We start from the raw sequence: 24,838 nt of genomic DNA, 5'->3' as shown, positions 1-24,838 counted from the left end.
AAAGAGTAATAATAGGAGTGTCATGATTTTTTCAGACAATGTTGACGAATGATGGTTCTATTTAGTATTCAAAGTTGTTTTGCAATATGTTTTACCATTTTGCTTTTACTGACTCTTGTTCTCACAAAAAATGCCAATTTTTTTTTTTTTTTTTTTTTTTTTTTTTCAAAAATTTTTATAATGCAATCTATTGACATTTCTCGCAAAAAAGTTTGAAATCTAGATATTCTAACTCTTTATCTTTCATCTGATGTTGACTAGAACATTGTACAACTTACCAATTTTGTAGGTCAGGGAGGGTTTTATGATAAATACAATTTTGCAATATCTTGCAACTTTGCAACAAGAAGTCCATGCAAACGTGTATAGGATGCAAACTGCTCCTTAACAACAGAATGAAGTTACATATACTTGAAATTGGACCAAAAAAAAACAAAGTTATGATTTCTGCTCTCTGGTTCCCTTCAAATGTACAGCTAAACATATTGATAATTGGTTCACCTATCTCGAGACAGGCAGAGGGCAAATTTCTAGGTCTCCACCTTGACTGCAGTCTCGAATTTCAGACACACAGCAAATTTCCAAGAAAGTCTCCAAAACAGTAGGTATCTTTTCACAGATACGGTACTGTGTACCCCAATCAGCTCTTATAGCCTTACCCTTACCTCACCTATGGTATTTGTGCATGGGGCTCAACCACAGCAAATCACCTTAAATGGGGCTCAACCACAGCAAATCACCTTAAGCCTTTAATAACCCAGGAAAAAACTGCAGTGTGATTGATTACTAACCCCTGCATTAGACCACACTCCACCACTTTCCAAGAGTCTTAACTTGCTAAATATACAAAATATCCACACTTGTTATTGTGCCTACTACATACACAGAACACTCCTCCTTAATAACTATAACAGAACACACAACCATAATACGAGACACAGATCACTCTTCCATAGCCCCCGTGTTCATCTCTCCCTATGCAGAAATGCTATGCACGTAGAATATCCTCTTCAAGGGGGGCTCCTTGGCGTGGTGAAGAGGCTCTTGGTCTGAGGAATTAGACCTGTCAGTCTCCTTCCTCAGACCGAACCTAATTACCCCCCAATCCCCCCTTCCCTATCCCATCCTCCCCTTTTTCCTTTCCTCCTACTCCTCCCCACCCCTCCCTTTTGCCCTTCCTTTTTGGCCTTTGGGATTTTTTCCCACAGGCGCGCTAGTTCCTAGGTAGGGGAAAGGGTACCGGGGTCCATCCCATTCCGTTGAGGTTCTTGGCGGTGGCGTAGTTTGCCATGGAATCTAGATTGCCTGAGGATGTCCCGATCCCTCTCTGGTATCCCTGAGGGTGGCCTTAGGTGTCTTTCAGGCGATGGGTGTATCTCTGGAAGCCACCTTTTGGATTCTGGGGGTGGTGGCCGAAGGAGGTATGCTTTGTGGCGGATATCCGGCTGCCCTCTCTCTTGTCCACCGAGGTAGCTCGGCAGATGTGAAGTTGCTATCCCGGATTGCTGGTTTACTGGCATGATGGGTAGGGTATGGCACGGGTTCCATGCTGCATCTGTGCTACTTGGGGTGCTGAGGTCCCCCCTTTTTTTATTCTTTTTTTATTTTTATTTTCTTTTCTTTCTTTTTTTTTTTCTTAAAAACAAAAAGAAAGAAGTAACCTAACCATGGAGTACCTGATCCATGACCCCGCTACCCCCAGGCCCCTTATTGTTACCGCACCCCGTTCTGACCTCGCCTTGTCTTTTGGCTACTCTTCGGACATTCCTAAGGCCCCCTGTACCTCTTGCTGGTGCTGTTTCCTCACCCGCTTCAGGTACCGGAGCTTCCACTGACTCCTTCGATTTGTCTGACCTCCGCTCTCCTTTGACTATGCTTCCGGCTTCTTCCTCTATGGTGCGGCGATTTTCGAATCGCCAGCCCGTCCCACGTCGGACTGACTCAGGTCCCATTTCTAAACGTCAACGACAATCTCCTAATGATGTTACTTCATTACCTTCCCATTCTACTCGGAAAAGACTGACACGTCATGCACTCCCTCTCCACACTCAGTTTCGGACCACACAATGGACTAAATTCTTTATTAAGACCGACTTCTACTGCCTATCTTTCTGACCATAGTATTGGCAAAGCGCTCCTACACCACGTTGGTAGAGATATTTCCTTTCATGCTCTTAAGAGTGGTATGCGCATCATCACAGTCCAGAATTCTACCCAAGCTCATGATCTTTCTCTTCTTTCACATATCGATACTATTCCTATCACTGTCGAAAAACATCATTCCCTCAATTCTTGTAGTGGTACTGTTATTCTGCCCCATACCATAGTCCAACAGAATTTCCAGACATGTGGCACTGACATTCTCGAACAGCTGGAACTCCAAGATCTACCAATTCTCAGGGTAGACACTTATGTTCTTCCTGCCCACAGGCGAAGACGATACCCTTGCAATGTGGCTCGTTTAACTTTTGACAGCCGTGAACTCCCATCCTCTGTTTATGTAGCAGGACATCGGTTACAAGTTCAGAAGGTGATCCCTACACCGCAACAGTGTAGGAATTGCTGGTGATTTGGCCACCCACCAAAATATTGCAGATCTATAGCCGAATGCCCAGTCTGTGGAGCCGATGACCATTCTAATACGTCTTGCAGTCGAACTCCCTCTTGCCTTAATTGTCATGAGGCTCACCCTTTGTACTCTCGCCGTTGCCAAGTCTACTTAAATGAGCGGGAAATTCGTTGCCTCAAAGAGGCAGAAGGTCTCCCTTATGCTATGGCAGTTTCTCATCTCCGCCTCCAAGGGAGACTGCCCCGTGTTTCTTATTCTCGTGTTTCAAAGCGTTCCCCCACTTCTGGGGTCACATCTTCTGCAGCCTCCTCTGCGGTTGCCAGTCCCATAGTCATTCCTGTATCTAATTCTTTTGCTGTCCTGGGCTCAGACGTCCCTACTTCAACTCCTCAGTCTGTCTTCACTTCTTCGTGTCCTCCCTCACAAATCCCGGTATCGACAAGACCTCATATGACACCTCCTCCCAATCGTCCCTCTACTTCTCAGAGGCCCAAAAAATCTCCTTTAACCCCTCCTTCCCTTCATCCACCTCCACATTTTACCTTTCCGGTCTCTGTACCTGGGTCTTCCCCTTTCACTGGCTCTGTTACAAGTGTGGAGGTTCATCCTCCTCCTCGTACTGTGCCTTCCTCCCCTGTCCCCTCCCAAGTTTCTTCCTCTTCTGCCACCTCCCAGGTTTCTGCCTCTTCTGTCCCCTCCCACACTTCTCCAGTTCCCTCCACCCTTTTGCCCCCCCCCTACCTTGGTACAGTCCATTACAGCTCCGATCTTTACTCAAACTCCTCCTCCTTCCATCTCCAATATTGTCTCCCATACGATGTCTCTGAACTCCGAAACACTTGAAGCAATCTCTGAATATATTGCAGAGACCAAACCATCAATGGACACTGATCCACCCTCTGTTCCTTCTCTTTCCTCTTCTCCATCTGCGCAACTCCTTTCTTCACAACGCACCGTTCCTTAGCTACTTGAACATTTTCCTTTGCCACCGCATGTGGACTTTTCTAACCCCTCTAGTCCGTAGGTACCCTTACCTGCGGATCTCAGGTATCTTTATCATTGCCAATCATGGCCTATTTACAGTGGAATATTCGCGGCCTCAAGGGTAATCGGGGTGAGCTTCAGATGTTGCTCTCCCAGTTTTTCCCTGTTGGTGTTTGCTTACAGGAACCAAAATTACACTCTGCCATTATCTATCCTATCTCAGGCTATAATTTATTGTATTCTTCAGATCCTTTTCCTGATCGGACCTTTAATGAAAGTGCCCTTCTATGCACTGATATTCCGTACCATCAGCTATTTGTTCGTACTTCGCTGCATTACACAGCAGCCCGTATCCACTTGCATAGGTGGTATACACTCTGTTCTTTGTATCTCTCTCCTTCTTGGGCATTATCTATCCCAGATATTGCCTTTCTTGTTTCGTCATTACCACCACCACTTCTGTTACTTGGCGATTTTAATGCCCATCATTTCCTCTGGGGGGGGGGTCTCCCTGTGATTCCCATGGCATTCAGTTAGAGGCTTTTCTTGCTACCTACCCCTCCATGTTTTAAATACAGGTACTCACACCCATTTTGATCCTTGGACTCATCCTCTCTCTTGCATCGATCTCTCAGTCTGCTCTTCCTCCGCCGCATTAGACTTCACCTGGTCTGTTCTCCCGGATTTACATGACAGCGATCATTTCCCAATCATTCTTACTTCCCCTTCATATTCACCACCTCTTCGTAACCCACGCTGGCAATTTGATCAGGCAAATTGGAACCTTTACTCACAACTAACTGTTTTTAGTGAGGTTCCTTCTTCGTCCTCCATTGATGAGCTTTTACACCTCTTCTCATCCTCCGTTTTAACCGCAGCTTCTCATTCTATACCCCAAACTTCGGGCAGGCATTCTCAGAAATGCATGCCTTGGTGGTCTCCTGCTTGTGCTCGTGCAGTACATTTGAAACGCGCTGCGTGGGGCAGGTACCGGTACAATAGAACCACGGAGAGATTTCTTGATTTTAAGCAGAAGCTTGCGATCGCTCGCCATGTCATCCGTGACGCTAAACGCACTTGCTGGCGAGATTATGTCTCCTCCATCACCTCTGCTTCCTCTATGAGTGCAGTCTGGAAAAAAGTACGAAAACTGAGTGGTAAATATTCTCCTGACCCGGCTCCTGTTCTGCGGGTTGCCGGTGTCAATATAGCAAACCCACTAGATGTTGCCAGTGAAATTGGCAATCATCTGGTCCGTATTTCTCAGGGGCTCCATCTATGCCCCTCGTTTCTTTCCTCAAAGTCTGCCAGAGAGTTAGCACCCTTGAACTTTTCTTCTCTCAGAGAAGAACAGTATAATGTGCCTTTTACACTTCAAGAACTGGAGGCAACACTCTTAGCTTGCCGATCATCGGCATCTGGGCCCGACGACATTCATATTCGTATGCTACAACATTTACATCAGTCAGCCCTTGCAGTCCTATTACGCCTTTTCAATCTTATTTGGTCACAAGGAGTTCTTCCACAGCTGTGGAAATCTGCCATTGTTCTCCCTTTCCACAAACCAGGCACTACGGGACATGAAGCCTCCCACTATCGTCCCATTGCTCTTACCAGTGCAGTTTGCAAAGTGATGGAACGCCTGGTAAATAGACGTTTAGTGTGGTATTTAGAGACACACAACAGTCTCTCCACTTGTCAATATGGCTTTCGTAAGGGACGTTCTACCATAGATCCATTACTACGCTTGGATACATATGTTCGTAATGCCTTTGCGAATAACCACTCAGTTATTGCCATATTTTTTTACCTTGAAAAGGCATATGACACAACTTGGAGGTATAATATTTTGACCCAAGCCCACTCCTTAGGCCTCCGAGGCAATCTACCATCCTTCCTTAAGAACTTTTTAACTGACAGGCATTTCCGTGTTCGGGTTAATAATGTGCTCTCCCCGGACTTTATCCAGGCTGAAGGTGTCCCCCAGGGATGTGTTCTGAGCACAGTTTTTCTCCTTGCTATAAATGATTTGGCCTCTAGTCTTCCATCAAATATTTGGTCATCACTCTATGTTGATGACTTCGTTATTGCCTGTGCAGGCGCTGACTGTCACCTCATTACAGTTTCTCTCCAGCATGCGGTTGACCGTGTTTCCAATTGGGCCACCACACATGGGTTTAAATTTTCCAGCACCAAAACTCGCCAAATTACTTTCACTAGACGCTCTGTCATCTCCGATCATCCTTTGTACCTCTATGGCTCCCGTATCCCTGAACGTGATAGTCAGGTTTCTGGGCCTCCTCTTTGACTGTAGGTTATCCTGGAAACCTCACATTACCTCTCTGAAGGCAACTTGTCACAGCCGGCTGAACCTTCTTAAAACCCTTGCTCATCTTTCATGGGGAGCTGATCGTCGAACTCTCCTTCGCCTACATTCCACCCTCATTTTATCGAAACTTGATTATGGTGATCAGATCTATTCAGCAGCCTCTCCTGCTACTCTATCTAGCCTTAACCCCATTCATCACCAAGGATTACGTTTATGCCTTGGTGCTTTTTGCTCTTGCCCTGTTGAGAGCCTCTATGCAGAAGCAAACGTTCCATCATTATCCGATCGCCGTGATGCCCATTGCCTTCGCTACTGTGTACGCTCTCTTGATCTCCGCAATCCTTCCATTTATAGAATGGTCACTGATATTAGTAGACATTCTTTATTTGTTCGCCGCCCCTGTTTACTCCATCCCTTCTCTCTTTGCCTACAGTCGCTCTTATCTTCTCTTCAGTTACCACCTTTCTATGTTCATGTAGCATCTCACTTTTCCCTACCCCTCTGGGAAGTTCCAGCTGTTTGAGTCTGTTCTTTCTCTCTCCCTCACTCGAAAGCCCAACTGCTTACGGTCGCTTCCCGCTCTCTTTTTCTTGACCACTTCCACTCTCATTCTCATGCCATTGCAGTGTGCACAGATGGCTCTAAGTCTTCTGACGGCGTAGGATTCGCAGCAGTGTTTCCGGACAGCGTCGTATGAGGGCATTTACTATCTTCGGCTAGTATCTTTACTGCTGAATTGTATGCCATTCTTGCAGCACTTATCCGTATTGCATCTATGCCCAAGTCATCATTTGTGGTTGTCTCAGACTCCCTTAGTGCTTTACAGGCTATACAGAAATTTGATACACCTCACCCCTTAGTCCTCCTTATCCAACTTTGGCTACGCCGCATCTCTTCCAAGCATAAAGATATTGTTTTTGTTGGGTCCCTGGTCATGTTGATGTACAGGGCAATGAACAGGCAGACACTGCTGCACGGTCAGCAGTACATGACCTACCAGTTTCATATAGAGGTGTTCCATTTACAGACTATTTTGCTGCAATAGCTACCCACCTTCACACCCGTTGGCAACAACGTTGGTCTACTCTGCTCAGTAACAAACTTCAATCTATTAAACCGAGTATAGGTTATTGGCCGTCTTCTTGTCACCAGTGTTGAGGTTGGGAGACTACTCTCTCCCGTCTTCACATTGGCCATACTCGTCTTACTCATGGTTATCTCATGGAGAGGCGCCCTGCTCCTCTCTGTGAGAATTGTCAGGTTCCATTATCAGTCAGCCACATTCTATTAGACTGCCCCCTCTATCAATGAGCACGCAGAATATACCTCCAACGTCGTCTTCGCTCCGCTGCTCTCTCTTTACCTTCCCTTCTCGCTGATGAACTCACCTTTCATCCAGACTCTCTCATTGACTTTTTGACAACAACTGACTTACTTCACAAACTCTGATGATACCTTCAGCCCTTTCTACCTCAATCTCTTGCTGCCCTCTACTCCCCGCACTATCCCCTGCCCAATACCCTTGCTTCCTTCCCTACCCTGCAGCGCTGTATAGCCCTTGTGGCTTAGCGCTTCTTTTTTATTATAATAATAATAATATGCACTTAGAAGGCCCGAAGATCTGGAATTCATTGCCAGAACAAACTAAAGGATCCCCTGTCTGCATATCAGTTTAAGGCCCTAATAAGAAATCACCTCATCACCCAAAACTAACCAGATAAGCTGTACCTAATCACTACCAGTTTTTCAAAAGCTACTCATATTGTGCTGATGAATGCTCAACCACTTACTACTACAAAATTAGGATGTCTGTTTTCTTTCATTGTTTTAAATAGTAGTAGATTGCAATACAGTACATCATAATGTAAATTGTTCCATTGTAATACCAAATTTTATAGTTTTAAATAGTACTAAATTGTAATACATTATATTGTAAATTATTTTAAATTGTTACATTGTAATACTGTAATCTTTATTAACTAATTCAATAGTGTAATAAGTCTCTACAAGACTTATCAAAACCATGTAGCATCACCTGATATAATATTTAATTCTCCCGTACTCACTATAACTCATCTAATGACCATATGAACTATGTATTATTGCCTTACTATTCTTAAGTTAATCTTTAAGTTTTCCCAAAATGCTCAGCATACAGAGGGGCTTTTGGCATGTACACCCAACTATTATATTCCTCTGTACAACCATGTAATTTGTCAAAATAAAAATCTTAATCTTAGGATCAAGCCTCGTCAGCAAAATCCCAAATTCCAATGCACAAACTGGAGTTTTTCCAGCATTAACCTTGCCACAACCTCACTGTATGTTATAAATGTCACTAGTGGTTTTTGCTGGCCTTTTTTTTTTTATTAAGTCTTTTATATTAGTGACAGTGATAGTGGCTTTTACAAAGGTACTGGAAATGTTGTTGTTATTTTGTTGACAGATAATACGATGTGTCTACTAGATGGAGTGTCAAGACAAGATTTGCATCTTAATTTTTTTCTAAAGTTTGTGATGAAATATTGTGGGTAGTGAATTTTTGTGAATAGTAAAGAATCAGTATGAGAGACAATTGGGGAGGCAAAAGTGGCAGATAAAGTGACTGGTGGACAGAAAGATTATTGTGCTATGATCTTAAAAACAAACAATTCAGCAATCAACATACTTTGCTTGTTGCTTGTGATTCAGTTGATCCAGTGTATTTTATCCTGTATTTTGAAGTCCATTTGATATAATTACATTATTTGATATAATTACATTCTTCCTCGAGGGATGCAGGAGTGGAAGAAATCCTGTGTTCTAAAGAAGGATCTGATGATGATTCCTCTCTTGGTTCTGTCATCATGAGCTGTGTAATAATGCAAAAGGTCTTTTCTATTTATTAATTTATTGTAAGCTTTGAAATTAAATTTATTATTATGTTATCAGACCAAAACATCCAGGAATGAGATCTGTTTATAGTTTTCTTTGATGGTAAATTTGATAGATTTTTTCCTTGAAATGAGATTATTGATGTTCTGGGTGTTGAGGCGTCTGGGGGAAACAACTAAGATAATGTCATTGCATCTTAACCATGACACATCCTGTTGGATGTTAATTTTCAGTCTTTCTTCCTCCAGATGTATGAGAGGGTAAAAAGAGAGAGGGGGCAAGAGGAGAGAAAGGGAAGGCTGAGAGTAGAAGAAAGAAGGGGGGGAAGAGAGAGAGAGAGATGGAGATGAGGATAGGAAGGAAGGCAGGAAGGAGAAGAAGAGAGGGAGGTGTGGGTAGATAATATTATGTAAATATATACATGTATAGTAAAAAAATTTGGTTTAGCATTGCTGATACACATCACAACCTATTTTACTCAGGGTGACTTATACATATGTAATACTTCAGTATACTGTATATATATTTATATACTGTATTACATACATGAAATATGTACAAAAATAAGTGGAATATACCCAGTATAAACATTTGTGCATTACTGTTTAAGTATAATTTTTGCAGTACAGTAACAGTTGCTTGGCAGATCACATAAATTATATACAGTATTTCATTGATGAATAATGAAGTACAGCTAATCTTTATTACTGTGATTTACACAAAATTTTGTTCTACACAGTTCCTTTTGTAAAGTTACAATGTCAAGCTATTTTAGTGCAAATGTAAACAAAAATATGCCATTTAATATATCTGAATAAATCTTTCAGTTCCCAAGCTAATTTTTTCATCCAAATATTTTCTTGCTTAGTGAGTGCAATACTTCATGAAGACATTGCAAGTGAAATATGCAAACGAGTGTGGTGGAACATCAGAGACAAAAAAGGCACTGGTCACAAGAATCGACCAGTGGAGACCAGGAGGAAACAGCATATGTTGAGAGGATGAAATTGTCTCATTAATTGTGTGGTAAACCAGGGAAAGAACTTGTTCTTTAAATAATGCCTGTGGGTTATCTTGAATAAACACCAAGTACGTAAGTAAGGAAATGAGAGGGACAGTGGGATTTGGGGAAATGAAAAATGTCTGAACCCATAAGGGTCATACAGTTCCTGGAAAATGGGAGACAATCAGACTTGACCTAAGTAAGGGAAAAGATGAGGATGAGGGTAAAAAATTAGACATGTCAACAAAATAAGCACTTTATAAAGGCTGAATGACTTTACCGAGGATAGGGAGGGAAAAGGCAGTATGCAGGTTGCTAAATGTTATGCTTGACAATTCAGAGTGCAGATGAAAGGAGGAAACTGCCCTTGAAGGATTGTGGTGTTGGTGCTGAAACTGGTTGCCTCTGTGTCTTTGGATGACATAAGTATTCCTGGGAGCTCCCTTTCACTTTCGGGAGGTGGCAGCCAAAAGAATACGACTCCTGGAATTTCTGGTCACACTTCAATTGTTGGCTAAACCTGGCTCTGTTGATTTGGGAGGTGCCATCATGGTGTACTGGGGTTCCTAGTATACTAGGTAGGGAAGGGTATGGGTGTGGTTTCCTTGGAGCAATTTTACTTCTGGGTATATCAAAGGTACACTTTGATTTGGAGGGGTTATATATATTCCTTGAGAGCAAGGGGCTAGTAACCCCTTCTCTTGTATACTTTTTTTTTTTCCAACAAGTCGGCCATCTCCCACCAGGGCAGGGTGACCCAAAAAGAAAGAAAATCCCCAAAAAGAAAATAGTACTTTCATCATCATTCAACACTTTCACTTCACTCATACATAATCACTGTCTTTGCAGAGGTGCCCAGATACAACAGTTTAGAAGCATATATAAAGATACATAACAAAGCCCTCCAAACTGCCAATATCCCAAAACCCCCCTTTAAAGCGCAGGCATTGTACAGTGGACCCCCGCCTTAAGATATTAATTCGTTCCTGAGAGCTCATCGTAAGCTGAAATTATCGTTAGGCGAATTAATTTTCCCCATAAGAAATATTGGAAATCAAATTAATCCGTTCCTGACACCCCAAAGTAAGAAAAAAAAAATTTTACCACATGAAATATTAATTTTAATACACACAAACTGAAGAAGACATACACAATTACTATTCTACTAAGAATAGAATACATGACACTTACCTTTATTGAAGATCTGGTGATGATTGATGGGATGGGAGGAGGGGAGAGTGTTGAAGTTATTATTTAGAAGGGGAATTCCCTTCCATTAGAACTTGAGGTAGCAAGTCCTTTTCCAGGGTTACTTCCCTTCTTCTTTTAATGCCACTAGGACCAGCTTGAGAGTCACTGGACCTCTGTCACACAACAAATCTGTCCATTGAGCTTTGTAGCTCCTGTTCCTTTAAGACTTTCCTAAAATGGGCCATAACATTGTCATTGTACAGGTTGCAAACACGGTTTGCAGTAGCTGTGTTAGGGTGATTTTCATCCGTAAAGGTTTGCAGTTCAACCCACTTTGCACACATTTCCTTAACCCTTTCAGGGTCGGCAGGCCCTCTCCTAAATTTAAAAAAAAAAAAATTATTTTTTCTTATGAAATTATAGAGAATCTTTTCCCAATCATAATGACACCAAAAGTATGAAATTTGACGGAAAACTTAGGAAATTATGCTCTCATGAAGTTAGCGGTCTCAATAATGTTTACGCATCGGCGATTTCGCCCACTTTGAGCCCTATTCTCAGCCAATTCCAATGTACCAGTCGACAAAATTCATACCTATTTCGCTAGAACTCCATTTTTTCTATCGAATGAGTACAAGAAACTACCCATTTACCAATTTCAAGTAACTAATAACATGGTCAGAAATTGGCAATTTTCCCAATTTCACACAAATTTCAAAAGATGCCAATTTCCAAATAGGGTCCAGAGTAAACAAGACAGACATTCCTGGTACTAAAATAACATTTCCTCTGTCCATTAGTCATGTCCCCAGGCCTCTGTTGCATTTCTTTTGCATTCCACTTTGAATTTTTATTCTCACAAAAAATAGAATATTTCTGTTGTGCAGACTACTGCATTCGTGTAGAAATGGTATAAATAATATCAGCACACTTGTGAAAGAATATTAGACTCACCAGTTGACGTATATTGGACGCGTGGAATGATTTGTTTACCTTTGAACTTTGGCAGAAATCGAACATTTCTGCTACTTTGAGCTCAATTTCAAGGTACTTTTCATTGTGAAACCAATCAAAATCATATCAATTTCCATAATATGTCTTCCATTCTATAAAATGAGACCAGGAAAACTAGAATACAACCATAAATAGCATATGAAAATACACTGCAAAGTCGCTGTTTTAAACCAAAAACACGGTTGGAGTTTTTTCTCTCATTATGCACTGTCTCCTGCAGGATTTTTTTATACTGTGCACACTGACCACATAGACCCATTCTTTCATACGTAGGCCTACCAGCTTTCTCTCGCTAGATTTGAAGGCGCTAGAATTTATGTGTACTAGTATGGCACCAACCCTGGTGTGCAAGCCGTACTAGTATGGCACCAACCCTGAAAGGGTTAATCTTTTTTTTCAATTCCATACTAATTTTCACCCTTTTTACAACAGGAATGGCACTAGAAGCTTTCATGGGGTCCATGGTGACTTATTTTGCAGTTACAAGCACTAAAAACACCTGGATAATGTGAAATGTACCGAATGTATGCATAGATGCGACTGCACTGGCTGGCTTGTAAACACTGGCACTGAGGCCACGCGTGGGATGTGTCCCGGGCGAATCATGTAAGGCGAGTTTTTTATCGTGAGGCGATGCAAAATTTTTTGCATTCAAATGCTTCATATGGCAGATTTAACATAACGCGATGCGTTCGTAAGGCGGGGGTCCACTGTACTTCCCATTTCCAGTACTCAAGTCCGTCTATATAAAAATAATTGGTTTCCCAGAGTCCCTTCACTAAATATTACCCTGCTCACACTCCAACAGCTCGTTAAGTCCCAAAAACCATTCACTCCTATCTAACATGCTTATGCACGCTTGCTGGAAGTCCAAGCCCCTTGTCCACAAAACCTCCTTTACCCACTCCCTCTAACCTTTTTGAGGATGATCCCTACCATGCTTTCCTTCCCCTACAGATTTATACACTCTCCATATCATTATACATGTACTTTGATCCATTCTCTCTAAATGACCAAACCACATCAACAACCCCTCTTCAGCCCTCTGACTAATACTTTTATTAACTCCACACCTAATTTCCACACTTCGAATTCTCTGCCTAATATTTACACCACATATTGCCCTTAGACAGGACATCTCCACTGCCTCCAACTGCCTCCTCCCTGCAGCATTTACAACCCAAGCTTCACACCCATATAAGAGTGTTGGTACCACTATACTTTCATACATTCCCTTTTTTGCCTCCATAGATAATGTTTTTTGTCTCCACATATGCCTCAATGCACTACTCACCTTTTTTCACTCTTCAATTCTGTGGTTAACCTCATCCTTCATAAACCCATCCGCTGACACGTCAACTCCCAAATATCAGAAAACATTTACTTCTTCCATACTCCCTCTCTCCAATGTGATATCCAGTTTTTCTTTAAATTGTTTGATACCCTCATCACCTTATTCTCTTTATCTATGTTCACTTTCAGCTTTCTACCTTTACACACCCTCCCAAACTCATTCACTAACCTTTGCAACTTTTCTTTAGAATCTCCCGTAAGCACAGCATCATCAGCAAAAAGTAACTGTGTCAACTTCCATTTTGTACTTGATTTCCCATAATTTAATCCCACCCTCTTCCCAACACCCTAGCATTTACCTCCTTTACAACCCCATCTATAAATATATTAAACAACCATGGTGACATTACACATACCTGGCTAAGACCTACTTTTACCGGGAAGTAGTCTCCCTCTCTTCTACACACCCTAACCTGAGTCTCACTATCCTCATAAAAACTTTACAGCATTTAGTAACTTACTACCTATTGCATACACTTGCAACATCTGCCACATTACTCCCCTATGCACTCTATCATATGGTTTTTCTAAATCCATAAATGCAATGAAAACTTCCCTACCTTTATGTAAATACTGTTCACATATATGCTTCAATGTAAACACTTGATCTACACTTTCCCTACCCACTCTAAAGCCTCCTTGCTCCTCTGCAATCCTACTCTCTGTCTTACCTCTAATTCTCTCAATAATAACCCTACCGTACACTTTTCCTGGTATACTCAGTAAACTTTTTATTTTTTTATTATTATCACACTGGCCGAGTCCCACCAAGGCAGGGTGGCCCGAAAAAGAAAAACTTTCACCATCATTCACTCCATCACTGTCTTGCCAGAAGGGTGCTTTACACTACAGTTTTTAAAACTGCAACATTAACACCCCTCCTTCAGAATGCAGGCACTGTACTTCCCATCTCCAGGACTCAAGCCCGGCCTGCCAATTTCCCTGAGCCCCTTCATAAATGTTACTTTGCTCACACTCCAACAGCACGTCAATTATTAAAAACCATTTGTCTCCATTCACTCCTATCAAACACATTCACGCATGCCTACTGGAAGTCCAAGCCCCTCGCACACAAAACCTCCTTTACCCCCTCCCTCCAACCTTTCCTAGGCTGACCCCTACCCCGCCTTCCTTCCACTACAGACTGATACACTCTTGAAGTCACTCTGTTTCGCTCCATTCTCTCTACATGTCCGAACCACTTCAACAACCCTTCCTCAGCCCTCTGGACAACAGTTTTGGTAATCCCGCACCTCCTCCTAACTTCCAAACTACGAATTCTCTGCATTATATTCACACCACACATTGCCCTCAGACATGACATCTCCACTGCCTCCAGCCTTCTCCTTGCTGCAACATTCATCACCCATGCTTCACACCCATATAAGAGCGTTGGTAAAACTATACTCTCATACATTCCCCTCTTTGCCTCCAAGGACAAAGTTCTTTTTCTCCACAGACTCCTAAGTGCACCACTCACCCTTTTCCCCTCATCAATTCTATGATTCACCTCATCTTTCATAGACCCATCCGCTGACACATCCACTCCCAAATATCTGAATACATTCACCTCCTCCATACTCTCTCCCTCCAATCTGATATCCAACCTTTCATCACCTAATCTTTTTGTTATCCTCATAACCTTACTCTTTCCTGTGTTCACTTTTAATTTTCTTCTTTTGCACACCCTACCAAATTCATCCACCAATCTCTGCAACTTCTCTTCAGAATCTCCCAAGAGCACAGTGTCATTAGCAAAGAGCAACTGTGACAACTCCCACTTTATGTGTGATTCTTTATCTTTTAACTCCACGCCTCTTGCCAAGACCCTCGCATTTACTTCTCTTACAACCCCATCTATAAATATATTAAACAACCACGGTGACATCACACATCCTTGTCTAAGGCCTACTTTTACTGGGAAATAATTTCCCTCTTTCCTACATACTCTAACTTGAGCCTCACTATCCTCGTAAAAACTCTTCACTGCTTTCAGTAACCTACCTCCTACACCATACACCTGCAACATCTGCCACATTGCCCCCCTATCCACCCTGTCATACGCCTTTTCCAAATCCATAAATGCCACAAAGACCTCTTTAGCCTTATGTGCTGTATAGCCCTTGTGGCTTAGCACTTCTTTTTGATTATAATAATAATTTAGCTTGATAATAATTTGGCTTGATAAAGCTCCTGGAGAGCGAAACGTTGTCACAATAAATGTCACATTAGTTGCACTTGTGTCCTTTTACTTTACATATTGTCGGTAATTCTACCAACTTTATTACAATAATTTAGCCTTATGTAAATACTGCTCACTTATATGTTTCACTGTAAACACCTGGTCCACACACCCCCTACCTTTCCTAAAGCCTCCTTGTTCATCTGCTATCCTATTCTCCGTCTTACTCTTAATTCTTTCAATAATAACTCTACCATACACTTTACCAAGTATACTCAACAGACTTATCCCCCTATAATTTTTGCACTCTCTTTTGTCCCCTTTGCCTTTATACAAAGGAACTATGCATGCTCTCTGCCAATCCCTAGGTACCTTACCCTCTTCCATACATTTATTAAATAATTGCACCAACCACTCCAAAACTAAATCCCCACCTGCTTTTAACATTTCTATCTTTATCCCATCAATCCCGGCTGCCTTACCCCCTTTCATTTTGCCTACTGCCACACGAACTTCCCCCACACTCACAACTGGCTCTTCCTCACTCCTACAAGATGTTATTCCTCCTTGCCCTATACACGAAATCACAGCTTCCCTATCTTCATCAACATTTAACAATTCCTCAAAATATTCCCTCCATCTTCCCAATACCTTTAACTCTCCATTTAATAACTCTCCTCTCCTATTTTTAACTGTCAAATCCATTTGTTCTCTAGGCTTCCTTAACTTGTTAATCTCACTCCAAAACTTTTTCTGATTTTCAACAAAATTTGTTGATAACATATCACCCACTCTCTCATTTGCTCTCTTTTTGCATTGCTTCACCACTCTCTTAACCTCTCTCTTTTTCTCCATATACTCTTCCCTCCTTGCATCACTTCTACTTTGTAAAAACTTCTCATATGCTAACTTATTCCCCTGTAATTTTTACAATCTCTTTTGTCCCCCTTCTCTTTACGTATATAAAGGAACTATGCATGCTCTCTGCCAATCCCTAGGTACCTTCCCCTCTTTCATACATTTATTAAACAAAAATACCAACCACTCCAACACTATATATCCCCTTGCTTTTAACATTTCTGTCATTACCCCCTTTCATTCTGCATAATGCCTCACGTACCTCCCCCACACTCACATCCTGCTTTTCTTCACTCCTAAAAGATGTTATACCTCCCTGGCCAGTGCATGAAATTACCGCCTCCCTTTATTCATCGACATTTGGAAGTTCCTGAAAATATTCCCATCATCTACCCAATACCTCCAGCTACCCATATACTAATTCCCCTACTCTGTTTTTAACTGACAAATCCATTCTTTCCCTAGGTTTTTTTAACTTGTTTATCTCTTACTCCAAATTTTTTTCTTGTTTTCTGCAAAATTTCTTGACAGTGCCTCTCCCACTCTATCATCTGCTCTCCTTTTGCACTCTCTCACCACTCTCTTCACCTTTCTTTTACTCTGCATATACTCTGCTCTTCTTATAACACTTCTGCTTTGTAAAAACCTGTCATAAGCTTCCTTTTTCTCTTTTATCACACCCTTTACTCCATTCCACCAATCATTCCTCCTTCCCCCACCCTCCTATAACCACAAACTTCTGCCCCACATTCTAATATTGCATTTTTAGAACTATTCCAACCCTCTTCAACCCCCCCCCCCCACTACTCATATTTGCACTAGCCCACCTTTCTGCCAATAGTTGCATGTATCTCAGCCTAACTTCCTCCTCCCTTAGTTTATACACTTTCACATCTCTCTTACTTGCTGTTGCCATTTTCCTTTTGTCCCATTTACCTCTCACTCTAACTGTAGCTACGACTGAATAACAATCCGATATGCTAGTTGTCCCTCTAAAAACATGTACATCCTGAAGCCTACCCATCAACCTTTCATCCACCAATACATAATCTAACTACTTTGATTATGTGCTATATCATACCTTGTATACTTATTTATCCTCTTTTTCCTAAAGTATACAAAATTAATGAATTATGTTTGATAGCGTGTGCTGAGAACTTTGATGCCATTGCATTAACTGAAACATGGTATGATTTAAAGGGTCGGGATATGATTGCTGAGTGTAACATTCAAGGGTTTAAGTTGTTCCATGTGGATAGATGTAATGGGAAGGTGGAGAGGAGTTGCATTATATGTACGAGAAAATATTGTTGTATAAAAACAGGTATAAGAGTAGATGGACTAGTAACAGAACCTGTTTGGGTTGAGTTTGTAGAAGGTCAAGAAAAACTAATTCTAGGTGTAATATACCGACCTCCAGGCTTGGATCACAATAGAGGGAGACTTCTTTGGGATGAAATTGTTAGGGCTCCTAGACACAATAACGTAGTGATAGTAGGGGATTTTAACTTTAGTCAAATTGACTGGACTTCTTTGACCAGTAATCTGGAGTCCAGTGGCTTTATGGAAGTGGTTCAGAACTGTTTTCTGAAGCAGTGTGTAACAGAGCCTACCAGGGGTAATAATTTGCTCGACCTAGTCTTGTCAAATAAGGACACTCATAAATAATCTGGAGATCGCTGAAGAGCCTGTCACAAGTGATCACAAATCCATCACCTTTAGCATTAACTGGGAATACAAGAATAACGAAAGGAGAGAAGGAAGTATCTTCTGCTTCTATCAACTTTTCTGTACTCGACTGAGGAAGCCTGCTGTGTGGGCGAGGCGTTTCGAAATAAAGATACCTAACTGTTGCATATGTGTCTTACCTAACAATCTGTCGGTATTTTATACCATTTCAATGTTCAGAAAGACGTAGAATTAGGGGGGATATGATTGAGGTGTATAAATGGAAGACAGGAATAAATAAAGGGGATGTAAATAGTGTGCTGAAAATATCTAGCCTAGACAGGACTCGCAGCAATGGTTTTAAGTTGGAAAAATTCAGATTCAGGAAGGATATAGGAAAGTACTGGTTTGGTAATAGAGTTGTGGATGAGTGGAACAAACTCCCAAGTACCGTTATAGAGGCCAGAACGTTGTGTAGCTTTAAAAATAGGTTGGATAAATACATGAGTAGATGTGGGTGGGTGTGAGTTAGACCTGATAGCTTGTGCTAACAGGTCGGTTGCCGTGTTCCTCCCTTAAGTCAATGTGACCTGACCTGACTAGGTTGGGTGTATTGGCTTAAGCCGGTAGGAGACTTGGACCTGCCTCGCATGGGCCAGTAGGCCTTCTGCAGTGTTCCTTCGTTCTTATGTTCTTATGTTCTTATACACTCCAGCAGACAATGATTGGAGTAAGAGATGTAGTGGTGGAGGTAGTAGTAGTAATAGTGGAGCCAGTCAAATACTAAGAAAGAGGAGCACTACAAGGGAGCTAGGGGCCCACAAAGAGTAGAAGCAAGAACACAGAAGGGGGAAATAATAAAAGAACAAATACCCAAAGCAGAAGAAAGAAAACCCAAAGGAAAAAGAGGAAAGGGGAAGAGGGAGAAGGGGAAAAAAGAGGAATCAGGTTAAGTCTTGGGTGTTCTGAAGTTTGGAGCATTTTACAATGTAATGGGAAAGGAAAGCATCTACAGAGACAAAGCCAAGACTAAGATTCATACAAGGAAAGTTGTGTATAAGGGAGGATTCAATCAAATGGCGACTGTGAAAGTTAGATGTAGGATAGACAGTATTAGCAGACCAGTCAATCGGATGACTGTGATCTCTGACACGACAAAAGAGCATTGTTGGTGTCGGCAAGCCTAACACTACTTTTGTGCTCCCTAATTCTGTCAGAAAGAGATCGGCCAGTTTCTCCAAAGTACTGAAGAGGACAGGAGGAGCAAGGAATAGAGTAGACACCAGGAGCATCTATAGAAGGAGGAAAGGTATGAACTAGATTAGTGCAAAGAGTGTTCGTCTGGCAAAAAGTAAGTTTGATGTCTAAGGAACAGAGTGAGTTGTTGAGATTAGAAAGACTAGAAATGTAGGGAAGGCAGAGGACAGGAGAGTTCACAGGAGTAGAGAGTTTGGGAGAGAAGAAAGTCCGTTTATCATGTTAGAAATCAAAGTCTATGAAATGGGAAGGGTAGCCAAGACAGGAAAATGAGCTATGAAGAGTGGAAATTTCTGATTCACGGAACTGAGGATCACAACTGAGGAGAGCAAGGAGAAAAAAGGAGATAAAACTTTTCTTGACAGAGGAACAGCGCTGTATAGCCCTTGTGGCTTAGCGCTTCTTTTTTATTATAATAATAAATAACTGACAGAGGAAGCATGATAAGGAAAGTAGTGAATGTACATGCCACTCTGCATAGGCTTGCGGTAAACGGAAAAGGCAACACTTGTATCTGAGCTGTGGACATGAACATCAAGGAAATGAAGCAAGGAATTAGATTCCCATTCAGCTTTAAACGAACGAATGAAGATTATTAAGAGCATCAAGAAATGGTTGGAAGAGACTAGTCATGACGCCAAAGATCTCTCTAACCTTTTCACTACAGTTGCTTCTGACACTGCTCGCCTGAATTCACAAATTCATTCTTCTAAACTACAGAATAAACTTCAGTGTCTCATCTCAAATAGCCCTTGGTCTAAATTCTCCCATACCGACTGTTTTACTAATTCTGTCACACACTCAACATGAGCTTCAATTTCTTGGTTTTGGTCTTTGCCACTTCACCTGCCCCACGCGATAGTATTGCCCTGATTAACTCTCTCGATTCTTTTCGTCAGTCTTGCTCCCGTAATCTTCCTGACTTGTACACTTGTCGTGGCGTTCTCCTTCCTGCTCTGGATAACCTGTTTTCTAAGAGCCACCACCACCTGCGCCACCATCAACTTGCCCTTTCTTCTCTTAAATCTAACACTAACATTGTCATACTGTCTTCTGACAAAGGTAATTTGGTAGTTATCCTTGATCGCGAGGATTACCTCCATAAAGCTGATGTCTTGCTCTCTGACTCAAGTACCTACACTTCTCTCGTTTCCAACCCTCTTGATCGCATCAAGAGAACTTTCAACAAGAAACTAAGGACTCTCTCCGACCTCTGTCCTCCTGACATTGACCTTGTTCAACGTTTTCATGTCATCTGTCCCCCTCTGCCCTATTTCTATGGCCTTCCCAAAACTCATAAACCTGATATTCCTATGCATCCCATCATATCCTCTAGAGGTTCTGTCTCTTATTCTCTTGCTTCTTGGCTGGCCAAAACCCTCACTCCCTTTCTTGGTACTTTTTCTCCTGCCCACCTTCATCACTCTCAAGATTTCATTGAACGGGTTTGCTCTCTCCTGACCTGTAAGATGCTTAGTCTTGACGTTGAGTCCCTCTTCACTAATTTCCCTCTTGATGTCCTTAATTTTCTCAGAGAGAAGGCCAATGAAAGGTTACTTCATCTCCCTATACCTACTAATGTCTTTCTTAATCTTACCCGCCTTTGTGTGGACTCGAATTCCTTTTCCTTCCAAGGTAAATAATATTCTCAAACCTTTGGTGTCGCTGGCTGTATAGCCCTTGTGGCTTTGCACTTCTTTTTGATTATAATAATAATTTGGTGTTGCTATGGCCTCTACTCTATCTCCTGTTCTTGCTAACCTTTACATGGAATACTTCGAGACTCTTCTTCCTACTATTGATGTACGCTCTTCACTCTGGCTCTGCTATGTAGATGACATCTTTGCTCTTTGGCCTCTTTACCTGGAGTTTACCTGGAGAGGGTTTCAGGGGTCAACACCCCCGCAGCCCGGTCTGAGACCAGGCCTCATGGTGGATCAGGGTCTGATCAACCAGGCTGTTACTGCTGGCCGCACACAAGATGACTTACAAACCACAGCCCGGTTGGTCAGGTACTGAGTAGGTGCCTGTCCAGTGCCTTCTTGAAGACAGCCAGGGATCTATTGGTAATCCCCTTTATGTATGCTAGGAGGCAACTGAATAGTCTTGGGCCCCGGACACTTATTGTGTTGTCTCTCATTGTACTCGTGGTGCCCCTGCTTTTAATCAGGAGAATGCTGCATCTCTTGCCGAGTCTTTTGCTTTCATAGGGAGTGATTTTCATGTGCAGGTTTGGTGCCAATCCATCCAGGACCTTCCAAGTGTATATTATCGTATATCTCTCTCGCCTGCATTCGAGGGAATACAGATCAAGGACCTTCAACCGTTCTCAATAGTTTAGGTACCTTATCGTCCTTATGTGTGCCGTGAAAGTTCTTTGTACACTCTCCAGGTCTGTAATGTGTACAGCAGTATTCCAGCCTAGAGAGCACAAAGCAATTTGAAGAGAATCATCATGGGCTTGGCATCCCTAGTTTTGAAGGTTCTCATTATCCATCCTATCATTTTCCTAGGGGATGAGGTAGATGCATTGTTGTGATCTTTGAAGGCGAGATCCTCTGACATTATCACTCCCAGGTCCTTCACATTACTGTTCCGCTCTATTGTATGATTAGAATTTGTCCTATACCCTTACACATTTTTAATTTCTTCAAGTTTCTCATATCTGAGTAGTTGAAATTTCTCCTCGTTGAACTTCACATTGTTTTGAGTGGCCCATTCGAAGATATGGTTGATGTCTGCTTGGAGTCTCGTGGCGTCTTCGATGGAGGTCACTGCCATGGTAATCCGGGTGTTATCTGCAAAGGAAGATACAGAGCTATGGCTTACATCTCTCTATGTCAGAAATGAGGATGAGGAATAGAATGGGAGCGAGTACTGTGCCTTGTGGAACAGAGCTTTTTACCGTGGCTGCCTCAGACTTTACTCTGATTACTATTACTCTTTGTGTTCTATTTGTCAGAAAGTTGTAGATCCATCTACCAACTTTTCCCATTATTCCTTTATCACGCATTTTGTGTGCTATTATACCATGGTCACACTTGTCGAAAGCTTTTGCAAAGTCTATGTATACTACTGTATTTTGTTTATCCTCTACAGCATCCAGGATCTTGTCATAGTGGTCTAGTAGCTGGGACAGGCAGGAGCGACCTGCTCTAAACCCGTGTTGCCCTGGGTTGTGTAACTGATGGGTATCTAGGTGGTTGGCTATCTTGCTTCTTAGAACCCTCTCAAAGATTTTTATGCAGTGCTGTATAGCCCTTGTGGCTTAGCGCTTCTTTTTGATTATAATAATAATCAAAGATTTTTATGATATGGGATGTTAGTGCTATCGGTCTGTAGTTCTTTGCAATTGCTTTACTGCCACCATTGCGGAGTGGGGCTATGTCTGTTGTTTTTAGTGTGTGTGGGATGACCCCTGTGTCCATACTCCCTCTCCATAAAATGCTGAAGGCACGTGATAGGGGCTTCTTGCAATTCTTGATGAACATGGAGTTTCATGATTCTGGGCCTGGGGCAGAGCGCATGGGCATGTCATTTATTGCTTCTTCCAAGTCTTGTGGAGTTAGAATAATATCCGAGATTTGTGAGATGACCAAACTTTGGGTTTCGTTCATAAAGAATTCATTTGGATTGTCGACCATTAGTCTGGGCAGTGGCTTGCTGAACACTGAGTCATATTGGGACTTTAGTATCTCACTCATTACTTGGCTGTCATCTGTGTATGTCCCATCCCACCTAAGCAGGGGCCCAATACTGGATGTTGTTTTTCCCTTAGATTTTACAAAAGAGAAGAAGTATTTTTTTTTTTTAATTCAATTTCCTTTATGGCTTTTAATTCTTCCTGTGATTCTTGTCTCCTGTAAGATTCCTTCAGCTTAAGTTCGATATTTGCAGTTTCATTGACTAGTGCCTCCTTTTGTATTTCAGATATATTGGCCCCACTCAGCAGCTCTGTGACTCTTCGCCTCCGTCTGTATAGGGAACGTTTCTCTCTTTCTAGTTTACATCTTCTCTTTCTTTTTCTTAATAGAATGTGTATTGAGCAGATCTCAAGAACCACAGAATTCATTTTTTCAATGCAGATGTTCGGATCTGTGTTGTTTAGAATATCTTCCCATCTTGTTTCATTTAGGACATGGATTACTTGATCCTATTGTATGCTTTTGTTATTGAAATTGAATTTTGTGAAGAGACCTTCATGACTGCTAACATTTTGCTGGTCAGGAGCCCTGTGCATACATGTCTGTAGTACCTCTATTATGTTGTGATCTGAGTGTATTGTTTTTGATACAGTTATATTAGACATCAGATTGTCATTGTTAGTAAAGATGAGGTCCAGCATATTTTTCAGTCTTGTAGGCGCTACTATTTGCTGGTTTAAGGTAAATTTGGTGCAGAGATTTAATAGTTTGTGTGTGTGTGTGAATTTTCATCCAAGCTGCCTCCTGGGGTGATCTCTGCTAAAACATTATTTGCTCTTCCAACCATTTCTTGATGCTCTTAATAATCTTCCCCTTCCATTAAGTTTAAAGCTGAATGGGAATCTAATTCCTTGCTTCCTTATCTTGATGTTCATGTCCACCACTCAGATACAAGTTTTGCCTTTTCCGTTTACCGCAAGCCAATGCACAGTGGCATGTACATGCACTACTTTCCTTATCATGCTTCCTCTGCCAAGAAAAGTGTTCTTATCTCACTCTTTCTCCATGCTCTCCGCATTTGTGATCCTCAGTTCCGTGAATCAGAAATTTCCATTCTTCATAGTTTACTTTCCCGTCTTGGCTACCCTTCCCATTTCATAGACTCTGCCTTCTCACGTGCTAAACGGACTTTCTTCTCTCCCAAACTCTCTACTCCTGTGAACTCTCCTGTCCTCTGCCTTCCCTACATTTCCAGTCTTTCTAATCTCGACAACTCTCTCCATTCCTTAGACATCAAACTTACTTTTCGCCAGACTAACACTCTTTGCACTAATCTAGTTCACACCTCTCCTCCCTCTATAAATGCTCCTGGTGTCTACTCTATTTCTTGTTTCTCCTGTCCTCTTCAGTACTTTGGAGAAACTGGCCGATCTCTTTCTGACAGAATTAGGGAGCACAAAAGTAGTGCTAGGCTTGCCGACACCAACAATGCTCTTTTCTTATGTCAGAGATCACAGTCATCCTACTGACTGGTCTCCTGCTAATACTGTCTATCCTACATCTAACTTTCACAGTCGCCGTTTGGTTGAATCCTCCCTTATACACAACTTTCCTTGTATGAATCTTAGTCTTGGCTTTGTCTCTGTAGATGCTTTCCTTTCCCATTACATTGTAAAATGCTCCAAACTTCAGAACACCCGAGACTTAACCTGATTCTTTGTTTTTCCCCTTCTCCCTCTTCCCCTTTCCTCTTTTTCCTTTGAGTTTTCTTTCTTCTGCCTTGGGTATTTGTTGTTTTATTATTTTCCCCCTCTGTGTTCTTGCTTCTATCCTTTGTGGGCCCCTAGCTCCCTTGTAGTGCTCCTCTTTCTTAGTATTTGACCGACTCCAGTACGACTACTACTACCTCGTC

At 41.9% G+C, this 24,838-nt stretch overlaps 2 protein-coding genes across 8 annotated transcripts in view; one reads left to right on the top strand and one right to left on the bottom strand.

Annotated features, from left to right (window-relative positions):
* LOC128684174 (patched domain-containing protein 3-like) overlaps positions 1-10,552 on the top strand; it is a 167,339-nt gene extending 156,787 nt beyond the window's left edge. For all 6 annotated transcript variants that reach the window (XM_070095142.1, XM_070095110.1, XM_070095140.1 and 3 more), the window contains one exon: positions 8,329-10,552. In XM_070095142.1, coding sequence (XP_069951243.1) covers positions 8,329-8,417 — 89 coding nt within the window. In that variant the 3' untranslated portion in view covers positions 8,418-10,552. The remainder of the gene's footprint in view (positions 1-8,328) is intronic.
* Positions 1-24,838, bottom strand: part of LOC128706475 (patched domain-containing protein 3-like) — a 65,698-nt gene that overhangs the window by 32,565 nt on the left and 8,295 nt on the right. The gene's annotated exons all lie outside the window — the stretch shown is intronic.

Source organism: Cherax quadricarinatus, chromosome 4, assembly GCF_038502225.1.
Source record: "Cherax quadricarinatus isolate ZL_2023a chromosome 4, ASM3850222v1, whole genome shotgun sequence".
Taxonomy (NCBI): domain Eukaryota; kingdom Metazoa; phylum Arthropoda; class Malacostraca; order Decapoda; family Parastacidae; genus Cherax; species Cherax quadricarinatus.
The sequence above is the reverse complement of the archived record's forward strand: the minus strand, read 5'-3'. Positions and strand labels throughout refer to the sequence as shown.